General features: G+C 41.1%; 1 protein-coding gene across 2 annotated transcripts in view; it reads right to left on the bottom strand.

Moving 5' to 3' along the window:
- Positions 1 to 16813, bottom strand: part of APBB1IP (amyloid beta (A4) precursor protein-binding, family B, member 1 interacting protein) — a 49995-nt gene that overhangs the window by 26900 nt on the left and 6282 nt on the right. For both annotated transcript variants that reach the window (XM_010146773.1, XM_010146774.1), the window contains exons 4-6: positions 11158 to 11235; positions 8184 to 8343; positions 4836 to 4957 (exon numbers count right to left, since the gene is read on the bottom strand). In XM_010146773.1, coding sequence (XP_010145075.1) covers positions 4836 to 4957; positions 8184 to 8343; positions 11158 to 11235 — 360 coding nt within the window. The remainder of the gene's footprint in view (positions 1 to 4835; positions 4958 to 8183; positions 8344 to 11157; positions 11236 to 16813) is intronic.

Consider the following 16813-nt stretch of genomic DNA (forward strand, 5'->3'; position numbering starts at 1 on the left):
AAGGTAAGCAAATCCTAAGGACCACAACTTCATGACTACATCTGAAGACAAGCATTCATAGCAGGAAAAACCCACACCCACTCAAAACCAAAACCAGCTTAAAAGTGTGCTCTCAGTACAACCCACATAGCGATGCCTGCCTCTGCAGTCCCAAACCATAGGTCTGAGTGAGTGACAATGCTCCACTCATCCCACTGGAAAGGAGGATTCTGTTCTGAGCAGCTGCAGCTAAGGCCTCTGTACAGGTACAACAGATCTTCTTGACAGGGAGCGCTATCACTGCACTGCTGGCTTGATGTTGGCCCACTCACTTTTGCACTGACAAAGGTGGGAAGAGAAACCTCAGATGGCACTGTTAGGCTTGGCCGTGCCTCCAGACTTTGGGATGGATTTGTAAAGTAGAGGGACACGCAAGGCTGTAAGCCTTCTTACTCTATAGATTATTATAAAGACATAGTACAACCCCTAAAATACACAGTGAAGATTTATCAAGGTAAGTACACCTTATCACTGTCTCAACAAGGCTTGACTCATCAGCTTTATTACCAGTGGGGAGGGCATTCATCTGGCTCAGTCAGCCTTCAGTGCACTGATAATAAGAAAACAAAGCTCCTCTGATTACAACTGATTCACATTCAGGCATCTGGCATTTATTTAGGAGAAACACAGACCACCCTGTACTGACATAATCAATCGTAAAGAGAGAAAGTTTGTAATGATATCCATACTGGATCTCTAACAATGCAGCTTTTTCATTAGGGAAACAGGGCTCTGTCACCTAAACCAACGTTAGACAGATGTACACTGTCATCTTTCACCTGTCAACACACATTTCATTTATTACTGATTACCTCCCTTATGCCTCTGCCCTGAAATCTGGAAGTACATGGTACTTATTATTTGTCAGTGGATAAAAACCTGGGGAGCAGACTGTATGCTGTACTTGCTTTATCACTGTGTGGTCTCCTATTTTTTCATCAGAAGCATTCATCCTATAGAAGGCAAACCACATGTGTCCACAAGAGGTCATTCCAAGTCTGGTAGTCAAAGGTCATGATAAAAGGCAAGCTCTTTCCTGTCTGAGGACACCACTGGGAAATGCATATTTGGTTTGGGATGTCAGGTCATTAATGGGACAAGATGTGGCTACAGGGCAGCTCTCTGCATGTGTCTACAGATTTGAGAATTAATTATTTTTTACATTCAAAAGACAATGTCTCCTGATAAGAGAGCTGAGCTCAATGAGCTGGATTCATCCTATTGGGCTGATAATCTAAGAAAGCAAACATAAAGAGTTATTTTAACAAATAAAACAAAGTATGCTGGCATACTTTGTCATTTGGTTTTCTTTGTTTGCACCATTTGGGTTATTTGCTGCAGAGATGAGCAGTTGAGCATTTTTGGTTCAACTGTGTAAAGACGGTTTCTGTGTTACAGTCCCAAGGTAGAAAAAGAAAAATATTTATTGAAGTAGTATCTTCAACCCAAAACTATACCATGGTTTGAGATACACTAGTAGAAAAAGAAATTAAGATTACTAAACATTGGGAGTAAAGTGAAAAACACTTCCCTTTTCTCAATTTGTTTCTTTGTGCACTTGCCAGCACATTCAAAAATTGGGTTCCCTGCCACCCTTCAATGTTTCCATCACTGGGTAACAGTGGAGACAAAATAAGAAACTTGATTCATAAAGGTGGCCAAATTGGTGAAAAACAGAAGTATCACCTTGTGGAGACCAGCCCAATTCCACTGACTTCAAAGGAAGTAGTGAAGCATGAAACTCGCTGTAGCTGTCCTGTTACGAAAGACATTACAAATTCTTACCCCACCTCCTTCTCACACTGCTTAGTACTCTTGCTTTTCAGAAGAAATAAAATGTCAATTCAGTGTATTGCTTCTCCACCGGAGGGTATAGCTCTTGCTTACATATGATGGAGCAGAAGCTTAAAGTACTCACTGTATATTAATTTCCATAAATACTGTCCAAAAATAGTAATAAAAACCCACATGCACGTGGTGTTACCTTCACGGTTTTTGAATTCATTGTGTCTGCTTGTTTCAGAAAAACAGAAACACAGGAATTCAAAATCCATGTAAGCAAAAAAATCAAATACAGTGTTCTAAGACCATGACCAGCATTTAGTCAGGAGTTTAGATTCAGCTGCCCCTTACAAATAACCTTGTTTAAATGAAGCAAAAGTATTTCCTACGGTGTTCTTTTTTTAGAGTCTCTTTTGGCTGAGAATTATTCTTTAAGCTTTTTGAAAAGAGGTGTTGAGACCTGACAATCTTTCCTTTCAAGAGCTCAGCACAGCATCACTCAACCGCATGACAAAGCGCCGCCTTTCCTATGTTACAAAGGTTTTCTTTATTCGTACATGTACCAATATGTATTTCTGTTTCACTCCATAGTCACAGACTTGTGACGCTCCATCTCTGTAGATGAGTCACCGACGTCATCGATGGAATGGTCTTTTAGTGTGAGTTCCGTGCAGGGTAAATTATATCACAATAAAGAAAGGGCAAAGGTGTGTCTGACACTGTGAAGAGGGGGAGACCTGAGGATTTTGCAAATGCTTTTTCCAAAATGTATTCCAAATACTTCTAAAAATCATTTACAGAAACAAAACCACAAAAAAAATACTAGAGGACTGCATGACAATCTGCAAAAAAAGCCACTGGCATTAGCTGAGCAGCATTTTGCTACCACAGACAAACAGGGCAGATCCTGCATTTCAGAAGTTCAGTTCCTCCTTAGAAAATTAAACACATTTAATTAATTGTTGTTTAATCTATACCAGGTATGGAACTACTTCACAGAAAGGATCCATGAACAGGTCACAGACCTTCTCCAGAAGTCCACCTGTTTTAGCAATGCATATGGACATCTTTACCATTCATTTTTTTAAAGCATTTAATTGTGCCAAACCACCATAACGAAAACGTAGTATCACTAATGTGTCTAACAATAAGTCGTAGGCAACTGACTACCTTCGGAATTTGCTGCTTTCTTCCCAGAAAATTATCTGCAAATTACCAAACTGAGCTCTCTACAGACACCCCCCGACAGAACGAGCACTAAATAACATCAAGGACTCCAACTGCTGCTGTGCTACGGCTGGTTGTGTCAAAACAGCATTCTGCAATTCCTGTACTCATGAAGTGAGTTTACGCAGCAGCAGCCTTGACTGCGCTGGGAGAAGGCAAAACATACTGAGTGCAGCAGAAAAGCACTGGATTTCAGTTTCTCATTGGTTACACTGTGGCTTCCGTAAGTAGTTAGGTAGGTAATCATACACCCTGCCCCCCAGCAACACAGCATTTCCGCTTGATTTACCTTTGCAGGGACTCACTCCAGATCACGTCCTTCCCATGTTTCATTACCTAGTGTGAGCTCTGTCTGCACAGTTCTGATTATTTTCTGACAAAAGGACAAACTGCCAATATGACTGTACTATTCTGCCTGCCTCACAATGTTTGAGTTCACTAAGCCTGACAGATGGTTAAACGTTATCACAGACAAAATATTTCAACAGATTGATAGCCACAACTGATACAGTTTCCTTAGGCTGTTCATTGTAGAGGTTTTCAGAGAGGAGTTGAAGCTCAAGGACTTGCAGACATGTCCAGACCAATCTCAGCATGTCCTGAGATGGGAGGACAGAGCTACACTCTTACTCTGGTTTTGGTTTAGGTCATGTTTATTTCTGAAGGCCACTGCAATCAAAATATACAGATTTTTCATCAAAGATTTACTTCCTAGGGGAACTCCATCCACCGCAAATAGCATACAAATCAAACGTAGAATCAAACCTCTGGTGCTCTGTATGTTTATGTGCATTAGAAAGTATGACAACTTGAGCCACCATGCATGTTTTACTTCCAAACTTGGCTTTGCTGTTTCATACTAAAAATCAACATCAATCCACAGACACCATAGCGTAAGTTTTCTTTCCCTGACTGTGGATACTTGTAATGTCAACGAAGGAAACTCCCTCTCTGCAGGTTTGATTTGAAACACTGGCTCATTCTAAAAAAAACAAACCAACTTCCTAATGAGCAGCTTGGTGAGATTTGCTGCCAAATATATTTGATTCATTTTTTCAGCAATGCTGAATCGCTTGTTTTTCTCTTGCTGCCCTCGGGAACAAACCAGATGCCCAGTGAGCTAACAGACCGCTGACAAGGGGAAAAGACCTACTGCCTCCGAATCTATCAACTGTATGTGCTAGGGTGTTTGTAAATACAGTTTCAACCACACATCACAGGAAAAATGATTTGTGTGTACACCCATCCTGAATAATTTGACACAATTCAATGTGCAGACCCTCTTCACGATCTTAAGTGTGCACAGGTTATGGTTTACACAATTTTTCTCCCCAGTCTCAATGAAATCCAGATAAATTCTCTGTAGTACTCAGCATACTCTTTATCAAGTGTCATATACAACTGGCAAAAACTGGATCTTCAAGGAAATGTTGATTTTCATCAAGTAGAAATAATGAAGAAACTGTAGTAATGACAAAGGCCAGGGTTTCACAGCTGTGTCACCTCACCCCAGTTCTGAGAGCTGTACCTAAGCAACAGCTTGTACCAGTGAACTACATGCCACATTTTTTACCACTGCAGGTGAGACTTTAAAATAGTATCAGGAAAGAACATAAAGTACTCATTTTCAAATCCTTGGATTCAACTTTTTTTTTTGTTGGAAGTACAAATTTTGCTTTCTCTAATTCTGAACTGACAGAGCTGAAAGCAAATTAATAATGTAACAGGAGGCATATGGATTAAATGACATCATTTTAGACTCTTCTCCAAATACCACGTTAGCTTACCTGGGGATTTTTAAATAAAGCATATTTTTCACTTTTTTCCAAAAACAGAATCTTATTCTCAGTGTCTCGAGTCCAGTTTGACAACACTTCAACAACGTTTTCATGGTCTTCAAAAAACCTTTCTGGAGAGACAGAAAAGTTAAGGTAAGATACTCAAAGGCTCTCCTCCCTCTCCTGAGGCTGCAGAAATTCCTGTGTAAGAATGTGTTCATTATCTGATGTTCACTCAGAATTGGAGAGCCAGGCACTCTTTTCCACTGCGAAGGGTGCAAAACCACACAAAAATAGTGTCATGTGGAAGGGCAAGTCGGGTACAGAAGATGCCTTATGTAGCTCTAGCATGATGCTGGATTCCTCCAGCATCTCTGTACTGTTGCCCACAGACTGCCAAGTCTGGAAACAGTGACCTACTAGGAGTAGATGGCTACACCCATGTCTCTCAATGGTTTTTGTTTTTTAAAGTTTGCAGTGGAATTGGGAGGGGGATATATATCCACTTTGGCTACTGTATTGAAGAAAAACAGTAAAAATTCATTTCATTGTCTTTTTATTTATTGGAACAAATGAGAAAATACTTTCTGTCAACAGGGAGAATTCTATGCACTGAAAAGAAAATGTTTTGTTTCAAGCAACTGTTTTGAAAAACAGAAATAGCAAAACAGAGGAAATAGGAAGACAGGCTGAGGACTGATGTGAAGATACAGTGTTTCACCCAGCATCTCCGTAGTTAAAAACCTCACCACAGATATGGGAGACCTAATGTCAGTTCTCTCCCTTCCTGAGCTGATCTGAACCCAGATCCTCCACCCAGGAAAGCCACAGGGTAAGCTGCGATTAAGTAACCCCGATCCCTCCTTCTGTGGTTTCACTTGTGTAAAGTAGCTGAACAGACACATAAACCCCCTTTGGAAGGAAAACGAATTGAACATAATTTGAAGGTAATTTTGGAAAGACCCAAACTGCATTGTTCTACAAATTCTGTATTGTGGCAGGGAATTCACCCAGCTCCCATTTTCAGTATGATTTTGGCAGTTCCCTGGGAACAGCTGTACTCCCACATTTCAGTGATGTGTGGTGATCACATCTTTCAATGGCCTGGGTTGATGTAGTCTAAGATGAGATAACGGAGCATGTGTTTTGCAGGCTTTATTTAACACTTCTTGTTACTTTTGACAAGAGTTCAGTATGTCACATCAAACCTAAATTTTGTGAATTAAATTCACAAAGTGAGACCAGCTTCAGGGACAGTTCACATGTACACAGTAACTTTTAACAGCACAAGCAACATAACACTTTCCATTTAGCAACTGATACTGTTGCAATGCACTGGAAATATAAAGCACATATAAAACCCAAGTGATGGTTTGAAGGGTGAAGAGTATCTTACAGTCCAAGACAGCCATAAAAATTCTCAGGTCATAACTCTAGTTATTAGCACTAATTTTGCCACCTATAACTTTGTTTCTTCATTTCCAGTACCAGGTTTTCCTGTATAAAAGGTCTTATCTTACCATCCTCTGGAGGGTCTTTTTTATAATTATTGTTAAAAAAGAGAGTCAAATTTGGATGCCTACTATAAGGCAATACTCTTTATTGCAAAATACATGCTGTGATGTACAGCCCAGTGTTATATCACCATCTCACTACCGAGTTTATTCGTGATAATTAACATGCCATTAATCTAAAAACTGTAGTTTATTTTATTTGCAATGACTGTCTTTCAAAGTAAAAGTATATATAAGATACTTTGTCAAGGATCTTCTGGTATAAAACTAGCTTGGACTTTCAGTTCAGCCTGAAATATGTGCTAGTTAGATTTGCTTCTTAAAAGTAAACTTAATCTTATTCTCTTGAATATGAAGATGGAAAGCAGGCAGACAGGGAAAGGGCAGGAAAGCCTGTCTTCTAAGCATGCTGACAATAACAGGGCTACCAAGAACTGCCAAAAAGTATACTGACAAGAACAGAGAATAGTTCACATTGTTTTGATTTTCAACAAAATCAACTGTGTGTTGGTGTGTCTGGAAGCAGAAGAAAGAATATGTACCATTCCATCCATATTGAAATTCCCTTCTGCAAGCAAAAAGGTCTCCATTCCCAGCTGATTTAGACCTGGTGGCAGACCACTGCATCAGGAGTTCATAGACTTTTCCTGAACCAGCTACTGATTTCTTTTCCTACTCTTCTTCTGTCCTGGCTTTTAAAATAGTTTTTGTTCGTTATGAGAGTAATTCCTTACCACACAAATCCCCTAACACCAGGGCAAAGCACCTAGCATTAGCTGGGACTAAAGTAACACAAGTAATTATTACTTTAAAAATAAAAAAAGTCTAACCATTAACCCCAATGTTTGTAGCATAAGATCTCCCTGATGCCTTCAGTTTTAATTGTGTGATGGGGAATTCAAAATGTCTGTCCAGATTATGAAGAAACACAAGTACATTATTTTTAATGACTATGGGGATTCAGGAAACAATCTGTTTTTCTATGTCGTCATACTAACACACTCAGAAATGTTTGTCCAAGTCACTCCAGACCAGAGGGAACAACTTTCCAAGACAAGAAAACTTTCCCATTTCTCTAGGTCAAATGCGACCCTGGAAGAAATTTCTGGCAATTTTCTTTTTGATGTGAATACCTCTGCAGCCTGGACAATAAAAAGATTCTAAAATAACTCACAATTAGAGAATACTCCATTCTTAAGCAGGCCTTGCAGCCTTACTCAAACAAAACTCATTAAGTTGCACCAAACGATGCATAAGTTTTGCACAGCTGTTTCCTAGGGACCTGGAGGCCAGGTTTGTTACTTCCTAAATCACAAGGTACCACCAGAAGAGCTGCAGCCCCATCAGAGCAATATCCTGTTCACAAATACACTTAAGAAAATGACCATCCCAAGTGAAAAGCATTAGAAACAACTGAAATGATTCTCAGACAGCCTTGTTTAATTACATTTGTTTGGCCAGACTGTAACAGCCTGCTGGCAGCACTTCAGCACTGCATCCTCTCTTCAAAGAGTACAGTTGAGTACTGGTGTGCTTGGGTCTGCCACTGTCTTGACAGACATAGTGAAATTCATATGGTCCCTTCATTTTGTGTAAAATGGAATAATGGAAATGGTGGTGAGCAAGGAGCCTTCAGCAGCTCACAGCATGGACGAACAGAAGGCTCATTTGTAGAGCAAGAACAGCCCAAGTACATTCCTGCAGCATCCCTCAGCTTAGAGACTGTAATGTTCCAACATCAGTAGTCAAATGGAGAAATGTTATTAATTATCTTTTCAAGATTACCAACAGCATAGTATGCACGATATGTCTTTGCTATATGCTCTGTCACTCGGCCACTTACCAATTTGCAGCTCTGGGTACATTTCATACAGACACCAGTCGACGTTGCAGTCGCAATGGGTTTTCTCAAAGAGATTGTCTAAAACATCCCGTGTCACCTGACGCTCATCCACCATTAGTGACTTTGTGCTGTTATCGTACATGTGCACCTTGACAACAAGCTGAGTACAGAGTCACAGAAGAGTCAGTTAATTTCAGAAGCAAGTAAAAGGCTAGTCAGAATCTGCTAACACAGATAAGAAAGATTAAAGCTGAAGGTTATTACTGATTCAAAGGTACCCTGTCCCACAGTGAGCTGAGGGGATAAAACAGCTTGGAATCTTTCACATTATATTGCCATAAAAATAAAGACCTTTTCTCAAAAAAGGAAATTGAACCTTGCCCTGTGCAAGACTTCAGGAAAGGTGCAATTGCTATGGAGGAAAAGCAGAAGTTAATCTCTTCTCTAAATCTACTAGATGTGCAATTAAGGAAAATTCTCGATAGGGAAACCAAGTACAAAAGGACAGGGTGTCCTTAGTGCAAGCTAGAAATGCAGAAAGTCTAGTTTTCAATAAGAAAAAGAATGAAAGTATTTTGCCATGCCAACAGCCTAACCTGAAATCAGATTGTACTAAGATAGGCAGTAGTCCAACATCCATCAATAAACAGATGAGTTACTTATGTTGACCAAATTAACCTAAGACACTCATTATTTCTTCATATTGTGAAGTATTTGTTAAACAAGAAACAGTGTGCACTCTTTTTCAGAGAGGAACAGGGCAAGAAAATGCCGAAGTGCATAAGACGTGATAAAGAACCACAAATACATAAGGAAAGTACTTCAAATGCTCAATTAGTACTGAAAACACAATAAAAATTATCTACAGGATCTGTACATGGAAACTGGAATTAAACTGGTGAGTTGGGAGGACTTCTCCATATAGTCTTGTTTAAAATGCTCCTTATTTTAAAATGTGTGCATAACAAGCTTTGGTACAGTAGAGGCAATAAGATCAGGTAGAAGCAAACAGTGATGACCCCCAAGACAAAATCTACACTATCTCTGAAAAGTAAAAGCAAGCGTAACAAAAAAAAGTGAACTTGCTTTCATTCCAACACTGTAAATATCTTCCTCTAAAATAAGCAACTGAGCTGTAGTGCGGATTACAGAGAAAAAGAAATGTTTTACATGCATAATCTACAAAGTCTGTGAAAAAAGGGTATTTTTGCCTGGTTATAGCCAACTGCTCAGAAACATGCATGCAGCTTCCATCTTCACAGACGGTTGAGATTGCAAAGCACCTCTGGAGGTCATCCAGTCCAAACCCCTGCACAAGCAGGGCCACCTACAGCCCCTTGTCCAGGACCCTGTCCAGATGGCTTCTGAGTACTTCCAAGCAGGGAGAATCTACAACCTCCCTAGGAAACTTGTGCCAGTGTTCGGTCACCCTCACAATGAAAAGGTGTTTCCTGATGTTCAGATAGAATCTCCTGTATTTCAGTCTGTGTCCACTGCCTCTTGTCCTGTCACTGGGCACCACTGAAAAAAGCCTGGCTCTGCCCTCTCTGCACCCTCCCTTCAGGCATTTTTATAGATTAACAAGATCCCCCCAGACCCATCTCTTCTCTAGGCTACACAGTCCCAGCTGCCTCTGCCTTTCCTCATAGGAGAGATGTTCCAGCTCCTTAATCGTTCTCATGGCCCTTCATTCATTGGGATGGAACTCTTGAGCTTGGAGGAGGTGATCCTTGAATATTAACCAGCTTTCTTAGATCCCTCTTTCCTCCAGGGCCTTATCCCATGGCAGTCTTCCAAACAGATCTTTGAAGAAACCAAAGTCTGCTCTCCTGAAGCCCAGGGCCCTGAGCTTGCTTTTCATCATCCTCCCTGGATTCTGCCCTCCACTTTCAGTAAAAGAGAAGCCACCAGTTTTCTTGACAATTATTGAGTCAATTTAGAATTCAAGAATGTCTTAGTAATTTCATTACAGCAACATCACCTATGTCACTAGGTGATATTAAGCCTTACTTCTACCCTCTGCTTCCAAATACTCAGGGTGGAAAACAAAGTGGGAAGGAAAAGGGGGGGAGGGGGAAGTCTTCAAGATAAATGTTTCCTCCCAAAGGAGAAGTGCTAAAACTGCAAGGAACAGAAGGTGACCAGTGAGCAGTCGTAAGTTTAGTTATAGAGCATTCCAAAGACAACATTGGTGAAATCCTCCCAACACATTTTTTCAAAGTGGCATTTGTACACGAACAGAGTGTTCTGTGGGAACCATCTCGAGTCCAGACACTCCCAAATTTATTGGAAGCTTCAATTCTTCTTGGAAGCCCTGCAGGATCTGATCTCCAGCACTTCCCATCTCTAATTTTAGCAAGACTGAAAGGTCATGACTTTTTTCTTCACGTCCATTTTCCAGAGTTACTGAATGTCTGCAGCTTCTGCTGAGTTTGTATGGAACACTAGCTTAGGATGAGTGGACAGTTACATGACACACTGCAGCCCTGTGCAGACATGGGCTGGAAGCTTCCTCATCTGTTGGTCTAAAATAATTTCTATTATCCTTGTACATTACTACACTGCTGTAAAAGGATTTAGCAAGAAGACCCTCATTAATTTAACTGCAATTAGCTAAATCCACATCCACCATAGAATAAGACTTCAGTACTTCTGGAATCAACACAGTGTAAGTAAGCAACACTTCTACATACATTCCACTCTCTGTAAAATGACCTATCAGAACAGTGGGCTTTGCCCAAATATTGGAAAATAAAGACGCACAACCTCCCAAGTCCTCTTGAAAAGTCACTCAGAGGCAGCATTCTCCCAGACTTCTATTCAAAAGGATGACAAGACAGCTCCACAGAATATGTTTAGACATCTCAAGTTACAGAGAAAATATGAAAACACCTCATGATTTTAGTAAGAGCATTATTATTGAGAAGAATTATAATATATTTAGCTGGTAGCATTTCACTATTTTAAAGCTCACCTTTCTAACCTTGGCTTCCTTCAGTTTCTCCAGTGCAAGTTTAATCTTGTCAGCTTTAGCCTGTGCCTCTCGTTCTTCCTGAAAAGACACAAGACATTTGGTGTACTTGTTAAGAAAAGCCAGCAATTTTTGTTTACTTGAAAAGGGTTGTTTCTCGTTATTTATATTCGTAACATGAGGCTTATCATGGGAAACTTCATAGTTACAGGGAATCCCCAGCTTTCTTTGAGCTAATATCCTCCAGCCAAAGCTGATTTACACGATCAGTGCTTGCTTCCCAGTCATACAGCGCTTACATGATCTGTTTCTCAAATGTTACACTAATGCCTGAAAATTGGCGTCTTCTATGTTTCCATATGGGTTACAGCTGATACAAAAAAGATGAAGGAAGATCAGGACTGAATGAAACAGCATTGTGGATGCAGTCACCTGGAAGAAAACTCACCTCCCAACAGGGCTAAGAGAACTACAGTTTTTAGGATCTTACTGAAAACCTGGATTACAATTGTACCACTTAAAATTTTACACTTTGTATGAAGTACATTAATCTATTTGAGTTATTCCACTTGCCACATATGAGCTCTTCTGCATGCACACTTACTGAGAGGAATACCTCCTTAAACTGGATGATATTATTCTAGCATTGTACCTATTCATATTCACACAGACACAGATAGAGCACTCAAGTTCATTCCAGGTTTTGCTGAATCCCACAGGAAGATTCCCAAAAATCTCACTATCACCTGGCTCTTCTTTCACAGAGCAGCTGTATCAGTATCACGCCTCTCTCTTCATATCAGTGAGGTCTGTGATCCAAGATGACTCTGGATCCCCAGCTGTTGAGTTTTAGGTACACATACCAGATGCCAGTGCCTCCTGTTGCTTCTGTGACTCATGTATAGATTGTGACTGTTTCTTTTTGCCGTCTGTCTTCCAGTAATCTCCCTCAGTCCCTTACCGAGTTGGGAAAGTACATTTTGGACAGCAAGTAACTGTGGTTCCTGGGGCTGCCTTAGAGCATTAGTACTACTGGAGGGTTTAGTTTCTTTCCAAGTTTAAATCCCTGCTCCCCCTATTGAAAACTGACTTGTCTTTGCTTTCTTGCCTCTTTGCTGATTTTTACTGTCCCTGCTGTGCTCTCTCACTTCCAGAGTTTCTTTTGTATTAAAGCGGTAGGATTTTGTGTTATGGTACTCACAGGCACATCCAACTTCCAGTCAATAACTGTGGAAGAAAGTTCCCGCCCTGCTTCCACACGAGCTTTTTCTCTGTTACCTTCAGCCTCCACTTTCTACCCTAAAGTCATTATTTTAGTGGTCTTTGGACTAAGAAAAACCCAGGATGGCTGTAACTCAGGGGAGATACACATGCAAGAAACTAGGCCTAAGCAAGTACTGCCACCATTTCCTTCTTACAGAGTTATCATAGAATCATAGCTAAAAAGGAGTAAAGAAGGCTTCCAAGCCTTGAGGCAGGTTCAACCATAACTAAAGTTATGAAATCCATTCCTCTGGCTGAACTGAACATCTTTTGTTTTATCAGTTTCCCCTGGATACCAGCATCCTTTAGGATGTCAAAAGTCCAAGGCGAGGTGTGCAACCTGAAAGTGATGGCTTCAAGCACGTCTGCTGTTGTCACATGCTCCACTATAAATACTAGACAGTCAGTTAAGAAAATGTCTTCTTTTTCCTCCAGAGTATGGAAATTTGCATTGCTACAGCTCAGAGATGCTTAACTTTGAAAATCCAAAAATAGCTTCTGTAGTTGAACAGAAGCTGTTGGACAAAAGTGACTTTCTCAGTAAGGCTGAGTGTTCTACAGAGGGAAGAGCACAGAGCCTCCCACAGTAGGGCCCTCCCCTTACCATCTCAGAACACCTCTCTGCAGGAAGCAGGAAAAGCGTCTTAACCAAAGTGGTTGATGTGGTACAGGTAGGCTTTCTGCTGAAAATCTTAGGCAGGTATAACTCAGGCTTCACCTGCATGTGACTTGTGTTCATCTGACCCTGTAAAAACCTGTGCAACAGAGCTCTCGACAGCCTTCATGTTTTCATAACCCTTGTCTGTCTGTCTTAATGTAGACAAATGATGCAAAGTAAATAAGCTATCAGATGCAAAATTTTAGTACTGTTAAAAAAAATGCTTTGACAGGCTATAAGATTTGTTTTTCCACTACAGTACCATCACCACATCTTCTGGATCTCTACTTAATGGTTTCAAGCTGCGCCAGGGGAGGTTTAGATTGGACGTAAGGAAGAAGTTCTTCACCGAAAGGATTATCACGCACTGGAACAGGCTGCCCAGGGAGGTGGTGGAGTCACCATCCCTGGATGTGTTTAAGAGACGGGTGGATGAGGTGCTGAGAGATATGGTTTAGTGGCGGACAGATACGGTTGGACTGGATAATCTCTAAGGTCTTTTCCAACCTAGTGATTCTATGATCTTCAAACAGAAGCACATAAAATGCCATATAAAAATGTAGAAGCCTTATTTAGCTTAGGACAGTTTTAAAAAGAAACGTTAGAGTTGATAGAAAATTATGAGATAGCTCTATGCTTCCCTGAAAGAAAGGCTGCATTTAATTTGGGCACACAAAGGTTAGAGCACAGAGTCTTAGGTGCATTGGGAGTAATTAACACTATTCTTACTTGATTACAGACAACCAGAAGTGTTAAACAAAACATCAGCCTTGGTTCACCCAAGAATCACTTATCAATAATCCTGGCCAAGAGGAACATGGATTTTGATGAAGCAAAATACATTCCATTTACAGTTGCGTTTCATTCTACTGAGCAGAATGTCATGGCAAAGCAAACACTAACCAAGATAGTGAATACTAATTAGAAATCAGTTGTTTCAATTTTAATTTGAAATGGTTATTATCTCCATCATTCACATTGCAACTTGACTAATAGCCCTGTAGACAATTGTGTGGACAGTAAGGCACACAAGGGGTGTGCCATCAGTATCTGAGTACAACGTGAGTATCAGAAAACGAGGCAGGGGCTGCAGGAAAAACCAGGATCACTGCCTTACTGAAGAAATCAACTACTGCAGACAGATTCCTTAGAAATGCCTCTACTTCCTGTTCCCATCCTTCCCTGCCCTCTCACTGTAACTGGAAAGAGACCAGAAAACACTGGCAGAGATTTAACTCAGCATGCAGTCTCAGAGGAACACTTTGAGGGAGACAGAAGTGACTTCCAGCTACATTTTTGTATACAGAATTCCAGTTGTGTTTAGCAAGCATATACTCTCTTCACTCTGAAATCTTGCTTGACTCTCAGGTATGCGGGATGCAAGCTAATAGAGAATGAGCTCAGTACAAGACTCAAGGGAAAGAACTGTGCAGCAGCACCATTGATTTCAGTGATTCAGATTCAGTGATCATAGAATCACAAAAGCACTGGTTGGAAGAGAGGTCTGTAGTCTGACTCCTTGCCCAAAGCAGGACCACCACCAACGCTAGATCAGGCCAGCCATGATTTTACCTGGCAAAGTTTGGAAAACCTCCAAAGAAAGAGAATTCGTGATCTCTCTGGGTCACCTGTTTCAGTGCTACACCACCACCTGAAATGGAAAAGGTTTTCCCTATGTCCAGTCTGAAACTGCAAAACTACAACATATAGCTGTTGCCCCTTGTTATATGACCTAACGCTACCATAAAAGAATTTTGCTCCACAAGTTTTGTAGCTACCGTTCTGGTATTTTTAAGCTGTTATTAGATCGCTCCCCAGCCTCCTCTGTCAGACTTAACAAGCCCAGCTCCCTCAGCCTGTCCTCACTGGCCCCCCGATTGCTCCATGGCCCCTGCCACCCCAGTAGCTCTCTGCGCATACAGAACGGGGTGCAGTATTCCGGGTATGGCCTCACCAGTGCCAAGAGAAAGCAACAATGGCTCCCTCAGTCTGCTGGCCATGCTTGTCCCAACACAGGCCAGTTGCCCATACTGAGGTGACCTTGCACTCATGGTTCTTACTCATCTCCTTTTCAGCAGGGCTGCTGCTCAGCCTGTCATCTCCCAGACTGTACAAAGGCATGGGGTTATTGCACCCCAGGTTGCAAGACCTTATACCTTGCTGGGTTTCTGACGGTGTTGCTGGCCCAGCCCTCACATTTGTCAAAGACCCCCTGCACTGAAGTTCTGCCATTCATCTTGTCAGTCAATGCCCTTAATCAGAAGCATCTTCAGCACATCTGACATCTTTTTATGTCCTCACTCAGGTCACAGATGAAAATGATAAGGCATATAACACAAGCAAGTGTTGATCCCACTTGTTACAAGCCAGTAAACCATTCATTACTACCCCTTGAGTCTGGCAGTATGAACAGTCTCAGACCACCTCACCAGCTACCCTTCCAGACCACACTTCCTCAGCTTCCACACCTCAGCTTCCACACCAGACTGTTTAAAAGCTTGGAACTTCCTTAAAGGTCATGAGTCTAAATCAAGATGGGGACATGTTTGTAGGTCAATGGATAGAACTTATCTTGATAACATCTTTTCTAAATCAATTATACTAGCTGAATAAGAGACTTCAGCTTCTGAAGCTGTCTAGCCGCTGGTTTTGGAAATGGTGATATTCGTTTAAGATAGGAAGTTAACTAATGAGATACAGAAAAGTGGCAAACTTCCTCCCACATGTTTAAGACTTTCACTCTTCAAACAGCACTGCAACGTCCTGTGCACCAAAAGAAGCTTTATCCAGTGAATCAATTTCTGTATAATCAGAAAGGTCCTCTTCCTACTAAATTTTCTGTTACTTTTACTAAATAAGTTGGCTGTATGATGCTAAACACAGAGGCAGCAGTGATGTTGAGGTGATTCACACTTGGTTTTTGTGTGGACTTATAAACTGCAATGAACTGCCCGTGGTTTTAAGCAAAACTGACCGGTACAGTTCCACACAGCCTGAGAGCGCACTTTTCATGTTACCTAAAATCTTTCCATTCCCTAAATGTAAACATCTTCTCTCCATCATAGTGGCTATGAATACTGAAAGAGATATTTGTAAATCTTCCATGATTTCAGATTCATGTTTTTTGGTCTGCACTACTCTTCTAATGCATGTACTCTCCGCACAGGGCAGAATCCTTACATTATCTCCCTCTCTCTCATGTCAAAGAAATCAACTTTGAATGCTTCTACTAGAAATACCATGTTTGATTTCAGTTGTTAAAACAGATATGCAAGAAACACAAACGTGGAGGAGGTTGTGATAAGTCTGAAATTTTAGTGTACAGGTAAGCCAGTTGTTCATAAATAGTACCTACTGATAACTTGGTACCTCCTAAGTAAAGAGCATTTGTCCCATACTGCAGATGGTCTTAGAATCACAGAACGGTTTGTGTGAACCATCCAGTTTCAACCCCCCTGCCATGGGCAGGGACACCCTCCACTAGACCAGGTTGCTCAAAGCCTCATCCAGCCTGGTCTTGAACACTTCCAGGGATGGGGCATCCACAGCTTCTCTGGGCAACCTGTTCCAGTGCCTCACCACCCTCTCTCTGAAGAACAACTTCCTGATGTCTAATCTAAGTCTCACCACATTCAATTTAAACCTGTTACCCCCTGTCCTGTCACTACAGACCCTTGTAAAAAGTCCCCCCCAGCACCCTTGTAGGCCCCTTCAGGTACTGGAAGGCTGCAATAAGGT

The sequence above is a fragment of the Eurypyga helias genome, unplaced genomic scaffold (genome assembly GCF_000690775.1).
Source record: "Eurypyga helias isolate BGI_N326 unplaced genomic scaffold, ASM69077v1 scaffold11732, whole genome shotgun sequence".
In the NCBI taxonomy this organism is placed as follows: Eukaryota; Metazoa; Chordata; class Aves; order Eurypygiformes; family Eurypygidae; genus Eurypyga; species Eurypyga helias.